Source organism: Zeus faber (genome assembly GCF_960531495.2).
Source record: "Zeus faber genome assembly, chromosome: 3".
Classification (NCBI taxonomy): Eukaryota; Metazoa; Chordata; class Actinopteri; order Zeiformes; family Zeidae; genus Zeus; species Zeus faber.
The window spans coordinates 27,525,098-27,542,597 of NC_137190.1; the positions used below are offsets into that span (position 1 = coordinate 27,525,098).

Genomic DNA, 17,500 nt, shown 5'->3' on the forward strand with positions numbered 1-17,500 from the left:
TTGCTCTTCATGAAAGGCTCGGCGCTTGAAAATCACTATTATTATTTAGGCCTCTGTTCATGACGTGGTCGCCCACATGCAATTTGAAAGCTTTTGATTCTATGTTTACCTTGTTATTCACATGACGTAATGAGGGAGTAGATGTGTGCGGCTGTTCTGTCTGAGGTCAACCCGGTCTGCCTGCCATACTGTAATGACAATGGCCAGCCGTTGCCATGGGATACCCAGTAGGTTCAGCACAAATAAACATGTCGGCATTTTCGTCATGTGCGGAGGCCATAGACAAAGATAAACATTCCCCTCAAGACAATGTCATGGCGGTGACTGACAGATGTGATATTAGTGGTGGGGCCATGAGGCGAGGAGGATGGAGTGGAAAGTAAGGCCATATGTGTTGTTGTGTTGTCTGGTGGAGGCGGGAGAGGATTGATGTCCCTTTGGAAGGATCTAACTTTGCTTTGGATCATTGGGATTTGTCTTAACTCTGCCATCTGGGCTCGCAGGGAACAACCTGTGAATGTTTAATTATCCTTTCTTCATACACATTATAGAGTATTCTTATGCTTTGCTGTCTGTTTGTGTGGATCTGAGGCCTGTTTTCTCCCCTACCGGACCTGTTGTTTGTAAGATCAGGTGGGATGCACGTGGCGAGCCCCCCTCGGAGCTTTGCCGGCCATCACGTTGTGGGGACTTGTTGATTCCCGATTCCGTCGTGCGCTTCTCGTGTGTGACCGGGCTAATCCCGCAATCTGTCACTAATCCCATGCATAAACACGTTCTGTTGTCAGGTGCGGGGTCAATACGCTCCGTCCATTCAGAAATAGGTTTTTCCGACAGACGCCGTCAGCAGAACTCTGTGAGCACACCGACGCTGTGACTTCAGCAACAGGGTCACACGTAGTTCTCCAACTCCGTTATAACCAGCAGGATCGCTTCCTAATGTTCCCTTTTGTCCATTTGTCTGGTTTATAAAAGGCTTTTTTTTTTTTTTACAGACAGGCATTCATGCTAAAACGTGTTGATTCAGTAGCAGAGCCGGTCTGCTCGGTACAAAGGTTGCGCACCACCGTTGTATTAACCGTTGATCCATCATAAGGACACGTGTGCGGTGTTTGGTGACTCAAAAGGTTGGCCCCAAATGGACTCTAGAAAAGTACTTATACTCCCTACTAACTATGCTCCCAGAGGAGTTCAAATGAAGGTCAGGGTCTTGGAACTGATTTTTCCATTCTATAGGTGCGTTCTGGGCTCTGCCTCTCGCAATGGGTTAGGGTCAGGGTGAGGGTTAAGGTTCGGGTTGTGCCTTCATTTGCCTCGTGCGCTCAGCCTCCGCGAGTCAGCACTTTTTGGCCTCGCAGACCAGCGCTGGCCTCCGCACCGCTGTCCCCTTGCGTTCCGATGAGTGCTCTGACCGGCTTCGGAGCAACAAAGATGAAGCCGAGTTATACAGCGGGTCCCTGAAGAAGGCCGACGGCAGATCCCGCCAATGCCCCGAAATGTACTAACGAACATTCGTGTCCTCGATTGTCCCCGATCCGCTCCTCAGGTGACTACTGCGAGGTAAACCGCTGCCACGATGGTGCCACGTGCGTGACCGGCGTCGGGGAGGACCCCTTCGTCTGTATCTGCCCCGATGGATTCGCCGGGGACACCTGCAACCTGACGGAGACAGGTACGGAGAACACGAGATTGCGGCTCTGCGACGTGAGCGGCGACCGATCGCGCAATGAGGCTGACTTCCTTTTTTCCCCAGGGCCGTGCAGCCCCAACCCCTGTCGCAACGACGGGTCCTGCGAGGTCTTCACCCCGACGAGGCGCGGGGACGTGTTCGGCGAGTACGTGTGCAAGTGCCGGCCGGGCTTCGAGGGAGCGCACTGTCAGATCAGTAAGTAGCCGTGTCACAATCTGTCGTGTACGGATGTCCCCGTCCCGCCGTCTGGCCTCTCACCTTAAGTCTGTTTACTGCTCCCGCTGCCCAAGTCTGTGTACTCTACTTAGAAAATGTGTCGAAAACAACCAAACAATGTTAACAAAGCATGTGTCTCTGAATGCCTAAGGGGGGAGGTCGTAGTAAAAGGGAAAACCACTGTGTGCTTGCTGCAGACAGAAGCACTTCTGGAATCCCTGGAATATACAAACAAACAACTTCAGATTCAATTCGCTTTTTCTGCGTCGTCATGTAAACTGGTTAAAACTCAGATCCTTCCTCTCTCGGGAGACGGGGGATTACGAAGGCGTTGGTGCTTATCTTTGTCCAAGGCGCTCAACAGAAATAACTCATGGGCTCTCGGGGCTCACTGGCTTACTGTCCGTCACGTTTTTGCTATGAAAATGCAAACACACGCGCGTGCACACACACAAATCAAGGAAATACAATGGACAATGTTTAAGTAGCAGATGGGGGCATAATGAGTGCCTCCTCCCATTTTGTAGCAGCTATAAAAAGGTGTAGAACACGTATTTTCCACTCATACATATGCACAGGCACACACACACACACACACACACACACACACACTCATGCACAGTCCCACTGGATCAGCAATGTGAGAAAATGTGCAGTCAGCTCACAGGTTCAATGAAAGCCCTCCATTCAGCAGCACTTGTGGTCGCCCTGTTTGGCTAATTAGTAAAAGACCCTCCAAGTCTGCTTAGCATGCAGCAACCACACACACACACACACACACACACACACAGACGCACATTTAGCCTTTGCATCTGCTTTTCACAGACCACCACCAATCAATTTAAGAATGGTGAAATTGGCAATAATTCTGTATCCTCTTAACACCAAATCCTGGATTACAGCTCTAGTTAATAATTCCAGGAAAACGCTGGAGAATCGGAGGAATTAAAACAGAAAAAAGGAATTAACAAGGCGACGCATTTAGAAATGAATGGAAGGGAGTTATTTCAAAATCCTCAAATCTTTTAGTCTTCCATCAGACCATTAAAGTGTTTTTTCTTGTTCCATACCATTGATAATTATGTTTCATTACCAGAACGCCCTGTACGGAACACCTTGTGATTTTTGGCACTTTTTTCGATCGTAGTCTTTCTAGGTCTATATGTACAAACTTTCCAGTGTTGGCGGGAAGAACTTTCCAGCCCCAAATGCCAACGCTGGAAAGCGTTGAAGCGAATCTTGGCACAGTTTGATTGTTGTTCTAACGATCATTCTAGCACCGCCGTCACTAACCCGGTTTATTGAGACGCTGCCGTCCTCCCCGGGGCCGATGCTGACCTACACTCTATCGGCCCAAAACAAAAACAATTAGTCCTCCCTAATCCCAGCTCCACCACCCATTGGCGCGTTTGTCGACTTCTCCCGAAGTGGACCTTGCGCGGACGTAGCTCAGCCCAGTATTTACCAGCATCACTATCTTCTCTGTCTATGGATCTGATTGATTTATCGCCACCTGTCAGCGCGGGGTTTTTCCCACAGATTGAACGGGGAACGGTTCGGTCAAGCCGTGGCCGTTCCCGATCCTCTTAGAGGGAAACGGAACAGGAGCCGAACAAGCCCATATGGTTTTCGTGATAACCCCGGTGCCTGCCTTGTAATTTGCAGGAGCGAGGGAGTATCCCAAGGTCGGCAGGACCTGCTGGAAGTCATTCCTCTATGGCCGAGGGGGAGGTTTTGCCGGCTACGCCGATCGCAAAATTCCTCTTTAACCGTCTTAACTTTCAACCCCTTAGATTACAACAAATTTGGCAGCGTGCAAATTCCCTTGAGCATCATAAAAATGACTCATGTTTGCCTAGAGTGGAACATTTCTGCATTTGACTTGCATTGAACAGCCCTAAACACAGGCGCCTCCCTGTGGCAAGTCGACTGAATCACTAGTGTTTGAAGTCTGAAGTATTTGCCGGGGGTCCCATCTGCAAAACCATAAATGGGTCCCTTGAAGCCTTTTGAGTTCTCATGGTGCATCTTCGAGGCCACATAAGTTGTGAGCCTACCGTTGTCTCTTCAGCATCTCGGTTTGAAACCACGTCTTTTCCCTTCGGAATTTGAACCTCATCGGGATTTGGACGGCGCACGTTGCTTCATCCGTAAAGCTGACTCGGTTCGAGTCGAGCTGAGATCCGACCTCACCTCTCGCCTCTCATCTGTTCTCTCCCAAGGCCGTCAAGTCAAGGCCGTCAAGTCGAAGCGCTTGCGCCAGCCGCAGCGCCTGTCTGGGAAATTTCTGTGAGCGCCGTCACGGAGGCAATGACGACAAATCCGAATAAACCTTTTTTGTACCCGTGCAGATGTGAACGACTGCGCCGACCAGCCGTGCAAGAATGGAGGCGTTTGCAGGGATCTTGACGGCGACTACACCTGCCAGTGCCTCTCGCCGTATGTTGGGAAGCAGTGCCAGCTGCGTAAGTCCGCCAAACACACTGATATCCGATGTTCGAACGTTTTATTTGACGTTCATGACGGTTCCTAAAGCCCTTCTCAGGGTTAGTAGCGTGTATATGTATACTAGGACTGCAGGAGTGTGTTGGATATTGTCACAATTATTGCCTTATGTCTATTTGTAATGGCTTAGTAATTCTGCTGTATTCCAATGTCCATATGATTCAATCCTTACTAGAGAGAAATACTAACTCTGTCACAGAACCGGTTGATAGCTGGCACAGTAAAAAAAAGTCAATAATAGTTGTTTATTAGAGAAATAAAGTCATTTGATTGGACGAGAGGGGTTCCGTGAGTGTTGATATACAGTGCAAGACCACTGGGTGCTTCTATTATACGTGTAATTCAGCTTGCTACTGTAGCCTGCTTTCCCAGAATTTATCTGTTGCTCTGCAGTGCTTTTGATAACCAACAAAATCAAGGAGAATTAGTTTTTGTGTGGCAGCGCTGAATAACCTCTAAAAATTACAATGTGTGGTGTGAAATGATCAATATTTGTAAACTGTTATATATATATATATATGACTTGCATTGAACATATATATATATATATATATATATATATATATATTTACTAATTAACTAATTTTTTATTAATTAACTAATACACATAATTGCTGCTATTATTGATTATTGTTTATATAAACAATAATAGCAGCAATTATGTGTATTAGTTAATTAATAATTAAAGTCTGTATCTCAGGTTGCATATCTTTACTGGGAATGGAGGGAGGTGGGATCCTGGAGTCCCAGATTTCAGCCTCCTCCATTCACTACGGCGTCCTGGGCCTCCAGCGCTGGGGCCCGGACCTGGCCCGGCTAAACAACCACGGCATTGTCAACGCCTGGACCTCCGCCGCCAACGACAGGAACCCCTGGATCGAGGTGAGAGCAGCCCCGACCAAGCTGAGGCAACCAAAAATTACATAAATCAATATTATGTGGGAAAAATATGTATTTTCAAAGCGATGCACAGTAAATAAGTGAGAGTGGTGGTGTTAGGAAACCAGATAATCCCAAATGATCAGTGAAAGAAAGCAGTTCTAGTTTAGAGGACTGACCTAGGTGTCCAGCAGCCACGGAGTTGAAACCGACGGCTGGATCCGCTTTTCATCGTCAGATCAACATGCAGAAGAAGCTGCGGGTGACGGGCATCATCACCCAGGGTGCGAGTCGCATGGGCGCGGCAGAGTACATCAAGGCCTTCAAGGTGTCGACCAGCTTCGATGGAAAGGCCTACACCACTTACAGAGCGGACGGCCAGAGGAAGGACAAGGTAAGGACGTCAACCAGGGCCTTATCACACAATCTGATTGGTCAGTAGCAGCAATCAGTGGTCAGTTATGTACTGTATAAATAATATCCACCGTGTTAATAATGACCGCAGTCACAGGCAGCCACTTCACATCCCTCGTATCACTACATACATAGAAACGACAAAGGAAGTCTGGAAGGCATGAATTATATCCAATTTTATATTCATAATAGTATGTACAGGATGTTAGTCGTATGTAGGGAGAATAGTTTGCTACATTGTTGTGGACCATTTTTCTTAACGGAAGCTATCAAACTAGACCTACTAGTTAGAAAATCCAAATTAAAGTCAATGTATTATTTTATCTAGTTCGTAGCCATGTACTGTAATAAGCAAGATAATGTGCAGCCAGTCGGTCATTATCAGCGGTTGCCCGATGCCGAAAACCAAATAATCCTACAAGGACTCCAGGATTATTATTATCGTACATTCAAATCCAGATGGCGGTAGCACCCAGAGCTGCGTTTTCATTTTCACCGTCTATGAATCCGTGCCAAGCACCCCTTAGCCACGTGATTGGGCAAGAGGTGTGACTGGATCGTTTATGGCAGATCCAGTGTCGGTTTTTCCGTAAAACATTGACAACAAAGTTGACGTGAGAGGAGTAATCAGGCTGGTTCCAAATCAGTTCCGTGTCATTTTAATATTATGAAGAAATAAAAACTTGAAATGGTGACATGTAAATGGTTTTTAGAATTTTTGATCGTACATCGTACAAAGGGTTAAATTATCATATAAATACAATAATTATCATAGATCTGGCAACGCTGGTCATTATTGTAAAACAGCCCCCTTCACAGCAATACAAGTCACAATCAACCTGTCAGAGGTTATTTTGCGATAATGACCTGCACATTGGCTGCACATTATCCCTTACGTAACCAGCTGTAGATAACATACACGGGCTTCCACGATCAGTTCGTCTTCCGGGGCTGACCTTTCTCGTGACCCCCGTCCTGTCGCCCCAGATCTTCGTGGGAAACGTAGACAACGACAGCACCAAGACCAACCTGTTTGACCCCCCCATCGTGGCGCAGTACATCCGCATCATTCCTGTGGTGTGTCGCAAGGCCTGCACCCTGCGTATGGAGCTGGTGGGCTGCGAACTCAACGGTAAACACGTCTGACACTTACGACACTGTTGACTTCTTTTTTTTGTATAAATATATTAGCTGTATACCGCTTTTTTGCCCCTGTGGAGAAATTGACATTTAGAAGATAAAGAGATACACATGGGTTGGATCTCTATACATTGGGGCAAAATGGAAAGAACTATATATGGCTTTAAGTAGATTCAAGTCATCTAAATACAGTGTGTGTGTGTGTGTGTGTGTGTGTGTGTGTGTGTGTGTGTGTGTGTGTGTGTGTGTGTGTGTGTGTGTGTGTGTGTGTGTGTATGTATATATATATATATATATATATATACATACAGTATATATATATATATATATACAGGTACTCCTCACTTAACAACCGCGTTCCGTTCCTACAACCAGGTCGTTGAGCGAATTGGTTGATAAACGATGACCGTTGTTATTTCACGGTAGGGGGGCGTGGCCATTGCGAACTAGTGTAGTGAATACTGACAGACAGACTGCAGGAACGAGACTGAGACTTAGAATGGTGATGAGATCTATACAGTGTATATAGTATATATAGTATATATAGTGCGTATAGTATATATAGTGCGTATAGTGTATATAGTATATATTGTATATATAGTGTATATAGTGTATAGTGTATAGTATATACAGTGTACAAAGTATATATAGTATATATAGTTTATATAGTGTATATAGTATATGTAGTGTATATAGTATATATAGTGTATATAGTGTATAGTATATACAGTATATAAAGTATATATATTATATATAGTATATATAGTGTATATAGTGTATAGTGTATACAGTGTATAAAGTATATATAGTATATATAGTATATATAGTGTATATAGTATATTCAGTGTATATAGTATATACAGTGTATATACAGCGAGCAGCCAATCACCGCAAGCGTTTTTCAATTGAATGCGACTTACGATTAGCCCACTATGGCAGCAGCAGCTACAACAGTCTGTTAAAGGATAGGTTCACCATTTTTCAAGTCTGTCTTCAAACAACAGTCAGGTGTCCATATGAACAGTGAAAGAGGTTTTTCCTCGCTGTAATCATTCCTCCTGTACTGGCTAGTTGTTTAAAATTACACCGCACAAATACTTCGTTGTACAGTTTTGTACAGTTATTTAATAAATATTCCAATCATTTGAACACTTCCAAGATGTTTTGGGAAATTTGGAAAGTGGCATTGGAAAAACGTCAGTGAACCCACTTTCAGAACACGGCGATCAGACGGAAGAAGGCTTAAAAAGAGAAGGTTACAGGTAAACGTCAACTGGTCGAGTCCTCCATGGCAGAGTGGGTAAAGCAGGGACGATGTCACTCCGACGCGGTCCTTACACCGAGAGAGAGCCTTGGGGCCAGGCTTCCACTACGCATGCTGTATGGCGCGCCCTGATTGGCTATATAAGCGCTGCGCTACCGCGGAAGTAAAAATACAGCGAGCCAGTCACAGAGCAACTTCGCTGCGGGCCCCGCCCCCTCCACCACCACCACTACCACCGCACGCCCCTCCCTGTCCCTGTCCCTTCGCCCACGCTTAGTTATTAATGGAAAAAAGTAATAATCATAAAAAAAATACATCAATACAACATGTCTGTTTTAAATTGCTATGTTTTATTATTTGCTTTAGAGGGTTCTACATTATATAATCATATAACCCTGTAGGGCAAAGATATTAAAAAGTGTCTTTTCTTTTTACTTTAATGCAGTTTCTTTGTTTATGGTGTTGATTCTGCCCCGCTGCGGTTTCCCTTACAAGCTCCATGACAGCGAGAGGCGTAGCACGGCCACCCATCTCACTGTGGTTAGATCACAGAGGCATTTCATAGCAAAGAAGAAAGCATTTAGTGGGCATCCCATCGCCTCGCTGCAATAAAAAGCAGCTTTTCCCAGGATCACACAGGCAAAAACATCCTATTTTTGTTTCCTCACCCCCTTCGGTGCTGTCCCTTTTTGAACACTCAGAGCTTACAGTATTTTGCAGGTTTGAATGCATGCGTGATGCCTCTATTCCCTCTCTACACTCACAACATCTTTTTCCATTCTTCTTCCTCCTCTCTTCTTGCCTTTTCATCATTCTTATCCGACTTCTACACATAAGGGAATTGTTTTCTTTTTCATTTGTTCTGCTCTTTGGGTTGCCATAATGGGTTTGTCCTCACCCTCAACTTTTCCCCGTCTTCTCTTCTCTCTTTTCTCTTTTTTCCCTTCCTCCTCTCCGCTTCGTATTCACAGTTTATTCAAACACGGCAGGTTGCTCAGAGCCCATGGGGATGAAGTCCCGCCTCATCTCCGACGGGCAGCTGTCGGCGTCCAGCTCTTTCCGCACCTGGGGCATCGACACCTTCACGTGGCGTCCTCAGTTCGCCCGGCTGGACAAGCAAGGGAAGACCAACGCCTGGTCCGCCGGCGCCAACAACCGATCCGAGTGGATCCAGGTGAGGGAATGACGTCAATACCGCCCAGCCCAGAGGTGAAACCAAACCGAAGTGACCCTGTTCCTAAGCCCAGTCACTGAACCTTGTGTGTCCTCGTCGTAGGTGGACCTGGAGAAGACCAAGCGCCTCACCGGCATCATTACCCAGGGGGCCAAAGACTTTGGGGTGGTGCAGTTCGTGTCTATGTTTAAAGTGGCCTACAGCGATGACGGGCAATCGTGGAGCACGGTGAAAGAGGAGAACGCGGACAAAGACCAGGTCGGATATCAAAAGGATTTGCTACAATGAGTATACGGCACCAATGGCTCAGAGATCCTCAAACACCTCTCAAGGCTCTCCTCCGAGAATCCTCAACTTTAGGGCCCGTCGACGTCGTAGCTCGTTGACAGACGCACGCCTTAAGTTTCACACGGCAGTCGGTTTTGCCGGAGTCCTTTTCCCCGCATTATCTTTAACATCCCCATTCCCCTTTTCCACAAAGCAGAAAGTAGAAACAAGCCGCGGGGGTTAGGGTTAGGCACAATGGTTGGATCCAGATGACTGCTTTGATCTTTTTTTTATTGAGGGAAGGCATGACAGGCTGTTGACATAATGATGCTGCCGGGGGCTTTCAGTGAGTCCTCTGAGCGTCTGGGTGGGGTCGTCCGGGGCTGTCAGCTGGCGGTGCGCGCCGCCGGATTTACGATTCACGGCGCTGAATTCAGTCGCTGGTCCTCTGGGGCTCACAGCGTGGCGCGAGCCATGGGTTTTTTGCCAAACCGTATATATCTGATCGTTTCCCTCAACGTCTCCCCTTCGAAACAGATCTTCCCGGGCAACGTCGACAACAACAGCCACAAGAAGAACGTGTTCGAGCCGCCCTTCTACGCCCGCTACGTGCGGGTGGTGCCGTGGGAGTGGCACGAACGCATCACCCTGCGCATGGAGCTGCTGGGCTGTGACGACTAGAGGTGCACCCCGGGCCAGAAGTCGTCGCCGTCCCTCGGCCCGTCCATCCAGTTTGCGATTCTCTCACTCTCTCTCTCTCTCTCACTCTCTCTCTCTCTCTCTCTCTCTCTCTTTATCGCTCGCTCTCTCTCTTTCTCTCTCGCTCTCTCCGACCGCACCGAAAACAAACTGTGATTTTGGGACAGAAGCGTGATACCAGTATTGCTCTTAAGACAAGAAGACAGAAGGGTCGGATCCATCGAATTCCTCTTCGCTTGGAAGTCATTTCAATCTCTTTCTGTGTCTCTCTCTGCGACTTTGGCTAAAGCTCATGTTTGCCGAACGGCCGGAGTCATAGCACTTTCACGGTATAGTGACATTTCTAGAAAAAATATATATTGTTTATGGTATTTAGGGCTTGGTATTGGTACTCCATACCTTCAAGGTATCGATTGAAATAATCCAATACCAAGTAGTGTCGAAACATCTCCAGTCAAACAATACCTGCATTCAATCCTTGTCAGATCTAAAAAAAAATAACTATTTGTATGGTTTCGCTCGCAGCCAATCACCACAAGCGTTTTTCGATCTAACGCGACGTGTGATTGGCCCACCGCGGCAGCAGCAGCTACCACAGTCTGTTAAAGGATAGGTTCACCATTTTTCAAGTCTGTCTTCAAACAACGGCCAGGTGTCCATATGATCAGTGAAAGAAGTTTTCCCTCGCTGTAATCATTCCTCCCGTACTGGCTAGTTGTTTAAAATTACACTGCACAAATACTTCATTGTACAGTTTGGTACGGTTATTTAATTCACATTTCAATCGCTTGAACACTTTCAAAATGTATTTGTGTAAAAATGGTTGGGTTGGGTTGGAGTGGTGGTTTTACGCAACTGAATGCTTCCATTCACATGATGGGTATAGAATAAAAAAAAGGTATTGAACTGTATTGGTATCGGTATCAATTTAAGGGTACTGGTATCGTACATTTTTTATCAATACCCAGCCCTAATGGTATTGCTATGACTCCAGTGTTTGTGCTTTGTACCTCAACAGTCGTTTTTGCTTTGCTTCCGTGTTTAATTTATCTTGACTCTCTTGAATTTATAACCCCTGGAGTGCATCGCTCCTCGGTGGCCGTGCCCCGTCACTCCGGTCGCACACTGACCCGGTTAGGGTAAAACTCAGCCAGCCAACCTCAGCTCGGTGTCTCCCTTCGCTGTCTCGATCCGCCTTTGCCTTTGTGCTCCTGGCCGAGGTTTCCCACCGGCGTGTTTCTTCGGCTACTGCTCGGACGACAAAGCACAACTTTATTGTAGTAACGCAGGGCCCTGTGTAATATGCATTTTTCGGGGGAGATTTCCGAGTAGCCCGGCATAAGGGAGAAACCGCGCTAACATTAGTAATTGGTACTCGTGTATATCAATAGATGAAATGAAACTGAGATTATCTGCATGATGAAATGTTTTGCACTTGTTTTTTTTATATGATATTTTAGCAGAAGATATTACTTACATTTTACATATTGTGAATACCGTCGTTTAGAGAGACACTGTGTAGAAAATAATTGGTTTTGCATCTTTTTTTTTTTTTAAATACAGCCTCTGGACAAAGCAAGATCCATTATTAAAGTCAAAATGAATTAAAAAACAATTGTCCTTTTTAAGTGACTTCATCGCCAAAAGGTCCTATTCCCGAGTGTGTGGAGTGTGGAGGAAATGCGTCAGAGTGGGTGTGAAGGGCGTGAACCGTGTCTCCTTTTAGGGATTGTTTGGTGATGTCAGGGAGGCTGAGCAGAGGGGAATGTGGCTGTAAAAGTGAGGACAGGAGATGGGACGTGCTCATCCCTAACTCTAAACACATCTCACCTACTTTCTCTGTATATGACCACTCCTCGGTCCTGTGGCTCCGAACAGGCAGATTTCGTTTTTATTTGGAAAAGCAGCAATTTTCCATTCTTTTAGTATCGGTGACATTGCATGGACGATGATATACAAAACTGTACAATTAAATAATGCGACAGTCAATGATAAAACTTTGCAATAGCATAGAGCTTTTTTTTCTTGCTGCCGAGAGCATCAGTAGCAATTTCTTATCATTCCTGTCCCACATTTTGAATTTAGATGATACCTAACTTTGAAAGGAATAACAACCCCAAAAAGTAGCTTTGAGATTCCGGTGTATCCCCTGCTGGTATGGTAGAAGAACTGGGAAATTCCAGAAAACGTGGTAGCAATTGGCATCAAAAGGTGGAATCCGCCCAATGGCCTTGTGGCTTATTCGCGCTGTTTGCCTGAAGGAGTGAGGGTGAAAACCCCCAACAACTAGATAGATACAGTCGTTGGGTCAACGTTCTCACTCCGCTGGACAACTGAGGCCACGTCCTGCTATTAAGGGTAGTAATTACACCCTGTTAGTCCCTCATCCCCACGCCATGGGCCTTATTCTGGTATGTCTGGCCCCCGGCTACGGCTTTCATCTCTATGAAGTGAATACACGGAGGGAGGGAGAGCGTCCCTAACGCATCTGCCATATCTGTCTTCACCCCCTGATTGTTTGTGTGTGTGTGTGTGTGTGTGTATGTGTGTGTTAGTGTGTGTGTGTGTGTGTGTGTGTGTGTGTGTGGATAATATGCGGCGCTGGTGTTTTACATACTTATGTGTTTTCCGCTCCATGGCAGGATCCTAATAAAAAAAAGTGTGTGTGTATGTGGAAAACACAGTACCAGCTGGTGCGATGTGGCGACTCTCCTGCACAAACATCTGCTTTTTAAAGCGCTAAGGAGTGAGTTTTGAGAGAAAAGGCGTCTTCTCGCCCCCTTCTCACACACACACACACACATGCTCACACACACACACACACACACACACACACACACACACACACACGCACGCACGCACACACTGCTCGTCTAACAACCGGCCAAGATGAGTTCATTGTTTTGGTTGGTGGTGTTGTTTTTAAAGATATCGGGTGAAAAAAGTGACATCTCTGGAATCGGGAGCAAAAAACATCATTCCTTGGTCCCAAAATGCCAGGCAGGGACCCCACAAGTTGATCGTTGGTGTAACTGTTGCCACCTCCATGGCTCAATAGGCTCCAGAATGGAAAGTCCAAACCCCATGCCATCAAGGCTTGGCTGATAGCATGGGGAAACTCATGGGGGAACTCAAATGAATAAGTGATGAGAATAGGTTGTTAATAGCTTTAACAGCATTTTCAGCTACTGTTATTGTTCAGCCACACTTGAAGTTTTGTATGTTGTGGAAAAAAGCATGTCTACTTTACAAAGGTTAATCCCACACTAACGATAAATGTTGCGTCATTATAGTTTTTCTCTTGGCTCTCTGTAGTTTGGCAGAAAATTGCCATTCTCACAAATCCCGACTGATAGAAAAAAAACCAACAACATATTTTTGAGAGGGGTTTCACAGTTAGTTATATATTTATTTACTTATGACTCGTATATACCTGTATATCTTTTTCTTTTTTTTTTTTTTTAAATTTGATTGTATCTTTCTATGTTATATTTTCTATATTTATGTATTTATCGAGGATTATTTTCAACGTCATCATATAACTTCATTTTAACCTATGCTACTCCACGGCCTTTTGTTGAAGAGAGTGCGTTTGACTGACTATTACTGTGCTATGAATAATTTAGCCGAATAATTATAGTCATGTTCAGAATTTTGAATGATTAAATCTGCAAACTGGGTGTGGCGGTAGACATCGCATTGGTCTCTTTCTAATCTCCAGCACCATCCCAGTGGGAGCAGGGGCCCCAGACCCACATTCCCACAGTGGGAATGGGAGGTTTTTCCACTGCTGTGGATGTGGGGACATCAGTGGGCTGTGCACGCAGCTGAGGTGCGCGTCTGGTCGGACCCCGGACGTCCAAGTGGTTTCCCACCTACAATTCTGCGACTTTCGCAGGCGTTTAAGGCTGAAAGCACCGCACAGCAAGAGGTAAGGGATGAATTAACGCTGACATGAGGCATCTCATCCGATTTTAGTATGCGTTGGATGCTCTGCATTACTGTACAAATCTAACAGAGCCTTGTAATAACTTATTGGGGCCAAAATTATTGTTCACGACTTCATTGTTATTTGACGCGCATTTCTAAGAAGGTGTCAGAGTGCGCAGGTTGTTTCTTGATTGTGTTTTATTATTTTTATTACTATAATAATTATTATTATCATGTTGTACTGCTATATTCTCTGTTTTCTTCTGGCAGGTGTGTCGCATCATAAAAATAAAAAAAAAGAAATAACATGAAGTGAGAGTATTTTTAAAACGGGTAGAATGTGGCAGCACTGCTCAACAAACATCTTAAAAATGGATAAAACGAAACACAACCAGGTCATTTACTCAGAAATGACCTGACCTTACCAAACCTTCGAGGAAACAATGAAACAATTCATGCAATAAAAAATAAACAAACACATCTCTGACCGACAAGAGAAAAAGGAAAGGTTCGCCGTCGCGTATTTCTACAGAGCGACGGCGTAAAAAGAGGACACGTTCCTTAAAATGACCGTTAAGTAGCTCTGGCCTACGGGACATGATGTCACACTGTCCCCTACTGGCACCGTGTCGTCGCTGCACGATGTGTGTACCCGTGAACGTTTTCATATCTCTAATCAGCTCACCAGATGTCTCTCCATGTAACCGCTGCACTGTGGACTCACAGAACCGGCTGCTTGACTTAACGCAGCGTGTCCAGCATGCGTCACCCGAGAGCCCCGCTGCTGATCCAGGTTCACCTGTTCCTATCGTGCCTGGCCCGGGTCGCCCCGAGGGAGCCGAACCACTTCTTCTACCAGCAATTCCTCAACGGGAACGGCAACGGAGAGAGTATGCACTCAGTTTGTGTGGTTCTAATCGTATATCCTTGCATGAACGCCCATATACAGTAAGAACCAGCAGTCGTATCTCAAGCTTCTTTTGCCATGTTCCCCTATAAATAACTTTGTGCCGAGTCTCGCCCTAAACCCGTGGTATCTATGACATAATCTGGCTCTTCCCCCCCCCCTCCAGTCCATTTCAATGGGGTGAAGCTCTACGTTGACGCCGCTCAGCAACCTGTGTTCCCCGTCAGAGGGGGAAACGCCACGCTGCCCTGCAGGTACCGGTACGAGCCCGAGCTGAGCTCCCCGAGACGGGTCCGCGTCAAGTGGTCCTGGCTGCCCGCGGCCGGAGGACACGAGGCCGACGTGCTGGTGGCCGTCGGATCACGCAACCGAAGCTTTGGTGACTTCAGGTGATTTGCTGACCAGCGTGTGAAAATTCCTGTTTGTTTTTTTCTCATCATAACTTTATATCTCTAGTTTAACCCCCCCCCCCCCCCCCCCCCCAAAAAAAAAATAAAACAGGAGATCATCTGAAGGGTTACATCTCTTTCTTGTCAGGGGTCGTGTGCACCTCCGACAGGATTTCCCAGGGGACGCCGCGCTGGTCCTGACGGAGCTGCGGCTGAACGACTCGGGACGCTACCGCTGTGAGGTCGTAGACGGACTGGAGGACAAGAGCGCTGTGGTTGACCTGGACCTACGGGGTAGGTCCACCTCCCTGCGGTGATGGATATGTGCTGCGTCATTTTTTTAACCACAATCTCCACCTCAGTTGCGTAACATTCCGTATATTGATCTCGGCTGCCGCATATTATCGCACGCAGGCCTTGTATTTCCCTACCAGCCGCCTCATGGTCGCTACCGCCTGAACTTCCAGGGGGCCCGGCAGGCCTGCCAGGATCAGGACTCCACTTTGGCCACCTTTGAGCAGCTTTTCCAGTCCTGGAAGGAAGGCCTCCACTGGTGCAACGCGGGCTGGTTGGCGGATGGGACGGTCCAGTACCCTATCACCCAGCCCAGGGTGCCCTGCGGTGGGCGGGGCGTGGCCCCGGGTGTCCGGACCTACGGCCGGCGTCACCGTCACCTCCACCGATACGATGTCTTTTGCTTCTCCTCCTTGATCCGCGGTAAGATAAGAGAGTTGATTTACCCTTGTTGATGATGGCCTAAGCTGGCCCACGTCTCTAAAAGCTCCCAAAATTCAATCAGGACCTCCGTCCCCCTATATTTCTGACCCAGACCTTCCCTGTCCCCTGACATCACCCGATACCCACTCTGTGTTGAAAAAACAAGGTGGAGCTCCGTGGGGAAAGGGGAACTTCTTACTAACGTTAGGCACAACACCTCGCTGTACCGGCGTAATGATCATCTCCTGCTGCTTACGAACCTCCTCCAGGTGACGTGTACTACCTCCCGCACCCGCTCAAGCTCAACCTGACGGAGGCTCAAGCGGCCTGCGAGGAGGACGGCGCTCGGATAGCGAAGGTGGGCCAGCTCTACTCCGCCTGGAGGTTCACGGGTCTGGACCGCTGCGACGCGGGCTGGCTCTCCGACGGCAGCCTCCGCTACCCCATCGCCAGAGCCCGTAAGAACTGCGGCCCCTCTGAGCCCGGCGTGCGCAGCTTCGGATTCCCACCGCCGCAGCACAAGCACGGGGTGTACTGCTACAAATCAGTTGGGGAATAAAACCACTAGTCACACACGTCAGTCACTTGCCGGTTTGAGGCTCACACTGCGTCAGCATGACACACACTCACGGAACATTCTGGTACCTCGACGTTCTGCAGACTCAACCTCTCCGGATCGTAGATTCACCGATTTGCAGCTGCTGACGCTGCGATATCGGGGCTCCAATCCAGGGACAATTAATGTTTATATATTTTTTTCACACTCTATTATCACTGTGATGCATGTTTCACTTTGTCTCCTCCGCTTGTATGTTGTAGCCGAATTCACAGAGAAGCAGTTTGTTCTGCATTTAGATTTGACTGTTATTTATACCTCACTGCTTTTATCTACTCTGTTCTCAGATTTTTTTTTTTGTAATCTTTTTCAGGTGTTTTTTAAATTTTGTTTATGATAGTGAATACTCTATCATAAACACAATCCTATGTACTATAACACATACTTCAAGGTAACGAGCTATCAGACAAATTGTGATCCTTTGTGATAATAACTATTATGCCAGAGTTGAAAGTCAAAAGCTTTGTAATAGTTCCACCCCTGTGCATGTGTAGCTATGTACCTTGTCGTTTTGTTTTTTTTGCAATAATATAGATGTTTTAATGGATTTACCACTGAAATAAAAATAAGTTATTTTTCTTTTTCAAATGCATGGTTTGAGCCTATAATTTGGAAATAATTCAGAGCTTTTATTTGGGTGGGTGGATAGATGGATTGAGGGATGGATGGACGAATGGATGGAGAGAGACTGTG

At 46.5% G+C, this 17,500-nt stretch overlaps 2 protein-coding genes across 3 annotated transcripts in view; both read left to right on the forward strand.

Annotated features, from left to right (window-relative positions):
• The window catches only part of LOC307228058 (lactadherin-like), a 12,483-nt gene extending 629 nt beyond the window's left edge, over positions 1–11,854 (forward strand). The window contains exons 2-10 of one of the 2 annotated variants that reach the window (XM_079997557.1): positions 1,547–1,672; positions 1,754–1,885; positions 4,258–4,371; positions 5,112–5,293; positions 5,529–5,684; positions 6,692–6,836; positions 9,080–9,282; positions 9,385–9,540; positions 10,087–11,854. In XM_079997557.1, coding sequence (XP_079853683.1) covers positions 1,547–1,672; positions 1,754–1,885; positions 4,258–4,371; positions 5,112–5,293; positions 5,529–5,684; positions 6,692–6,836; positions 9,080–9,282; positions 9,385–9,540; positions 10,087–10,230 — 1,358 coding nt within the window. In that variant the 3' untranslated portion in view covers positions 10,231–11,854. The remainder of the gene's footprint in view (positions 1–1,546; positions 1,673–1,753; positions 1,886–4,257; positions 4,372–5,111; positions 5,294–5,528; positions 5,685–6,691; positions 6,837–9,079; positions 9,283–9,384; positions 9,541–10,086) is intronic. The other variant, XM_079997558.1, reaches the window with a different exon arrangement.
• A 2,239-nt stretch (positions 11,855–14,093) lies between these two features.
• Positions 14,094–16,750, forward strand: LOC307228074 (hyaluronan and proteoglycan link protein 3-like; the record flags this gene model as incomplete). Its single annotated transcript, XM_079997577.1, has 6 exons — positions 14,094–14,179; positions 14,905–15,068; positions 15,252–15,474; positions 15,623–15,768; positions 15,889–16,191; positions 16,461–16,750. Exons 2-6 carry the CDS (start codon positions 14,939–14,941, stop codon positions 16,748–16,750), a joined length of 1,092 nt encoding a protein of 363 aa, XP_079853703.1. The 5' UTR covers positions 14,094–14,179; positions 14,905–14,938.
• Between the last annotated feature and the right edge of the window lie 750 nt (positions 16,751–17,500).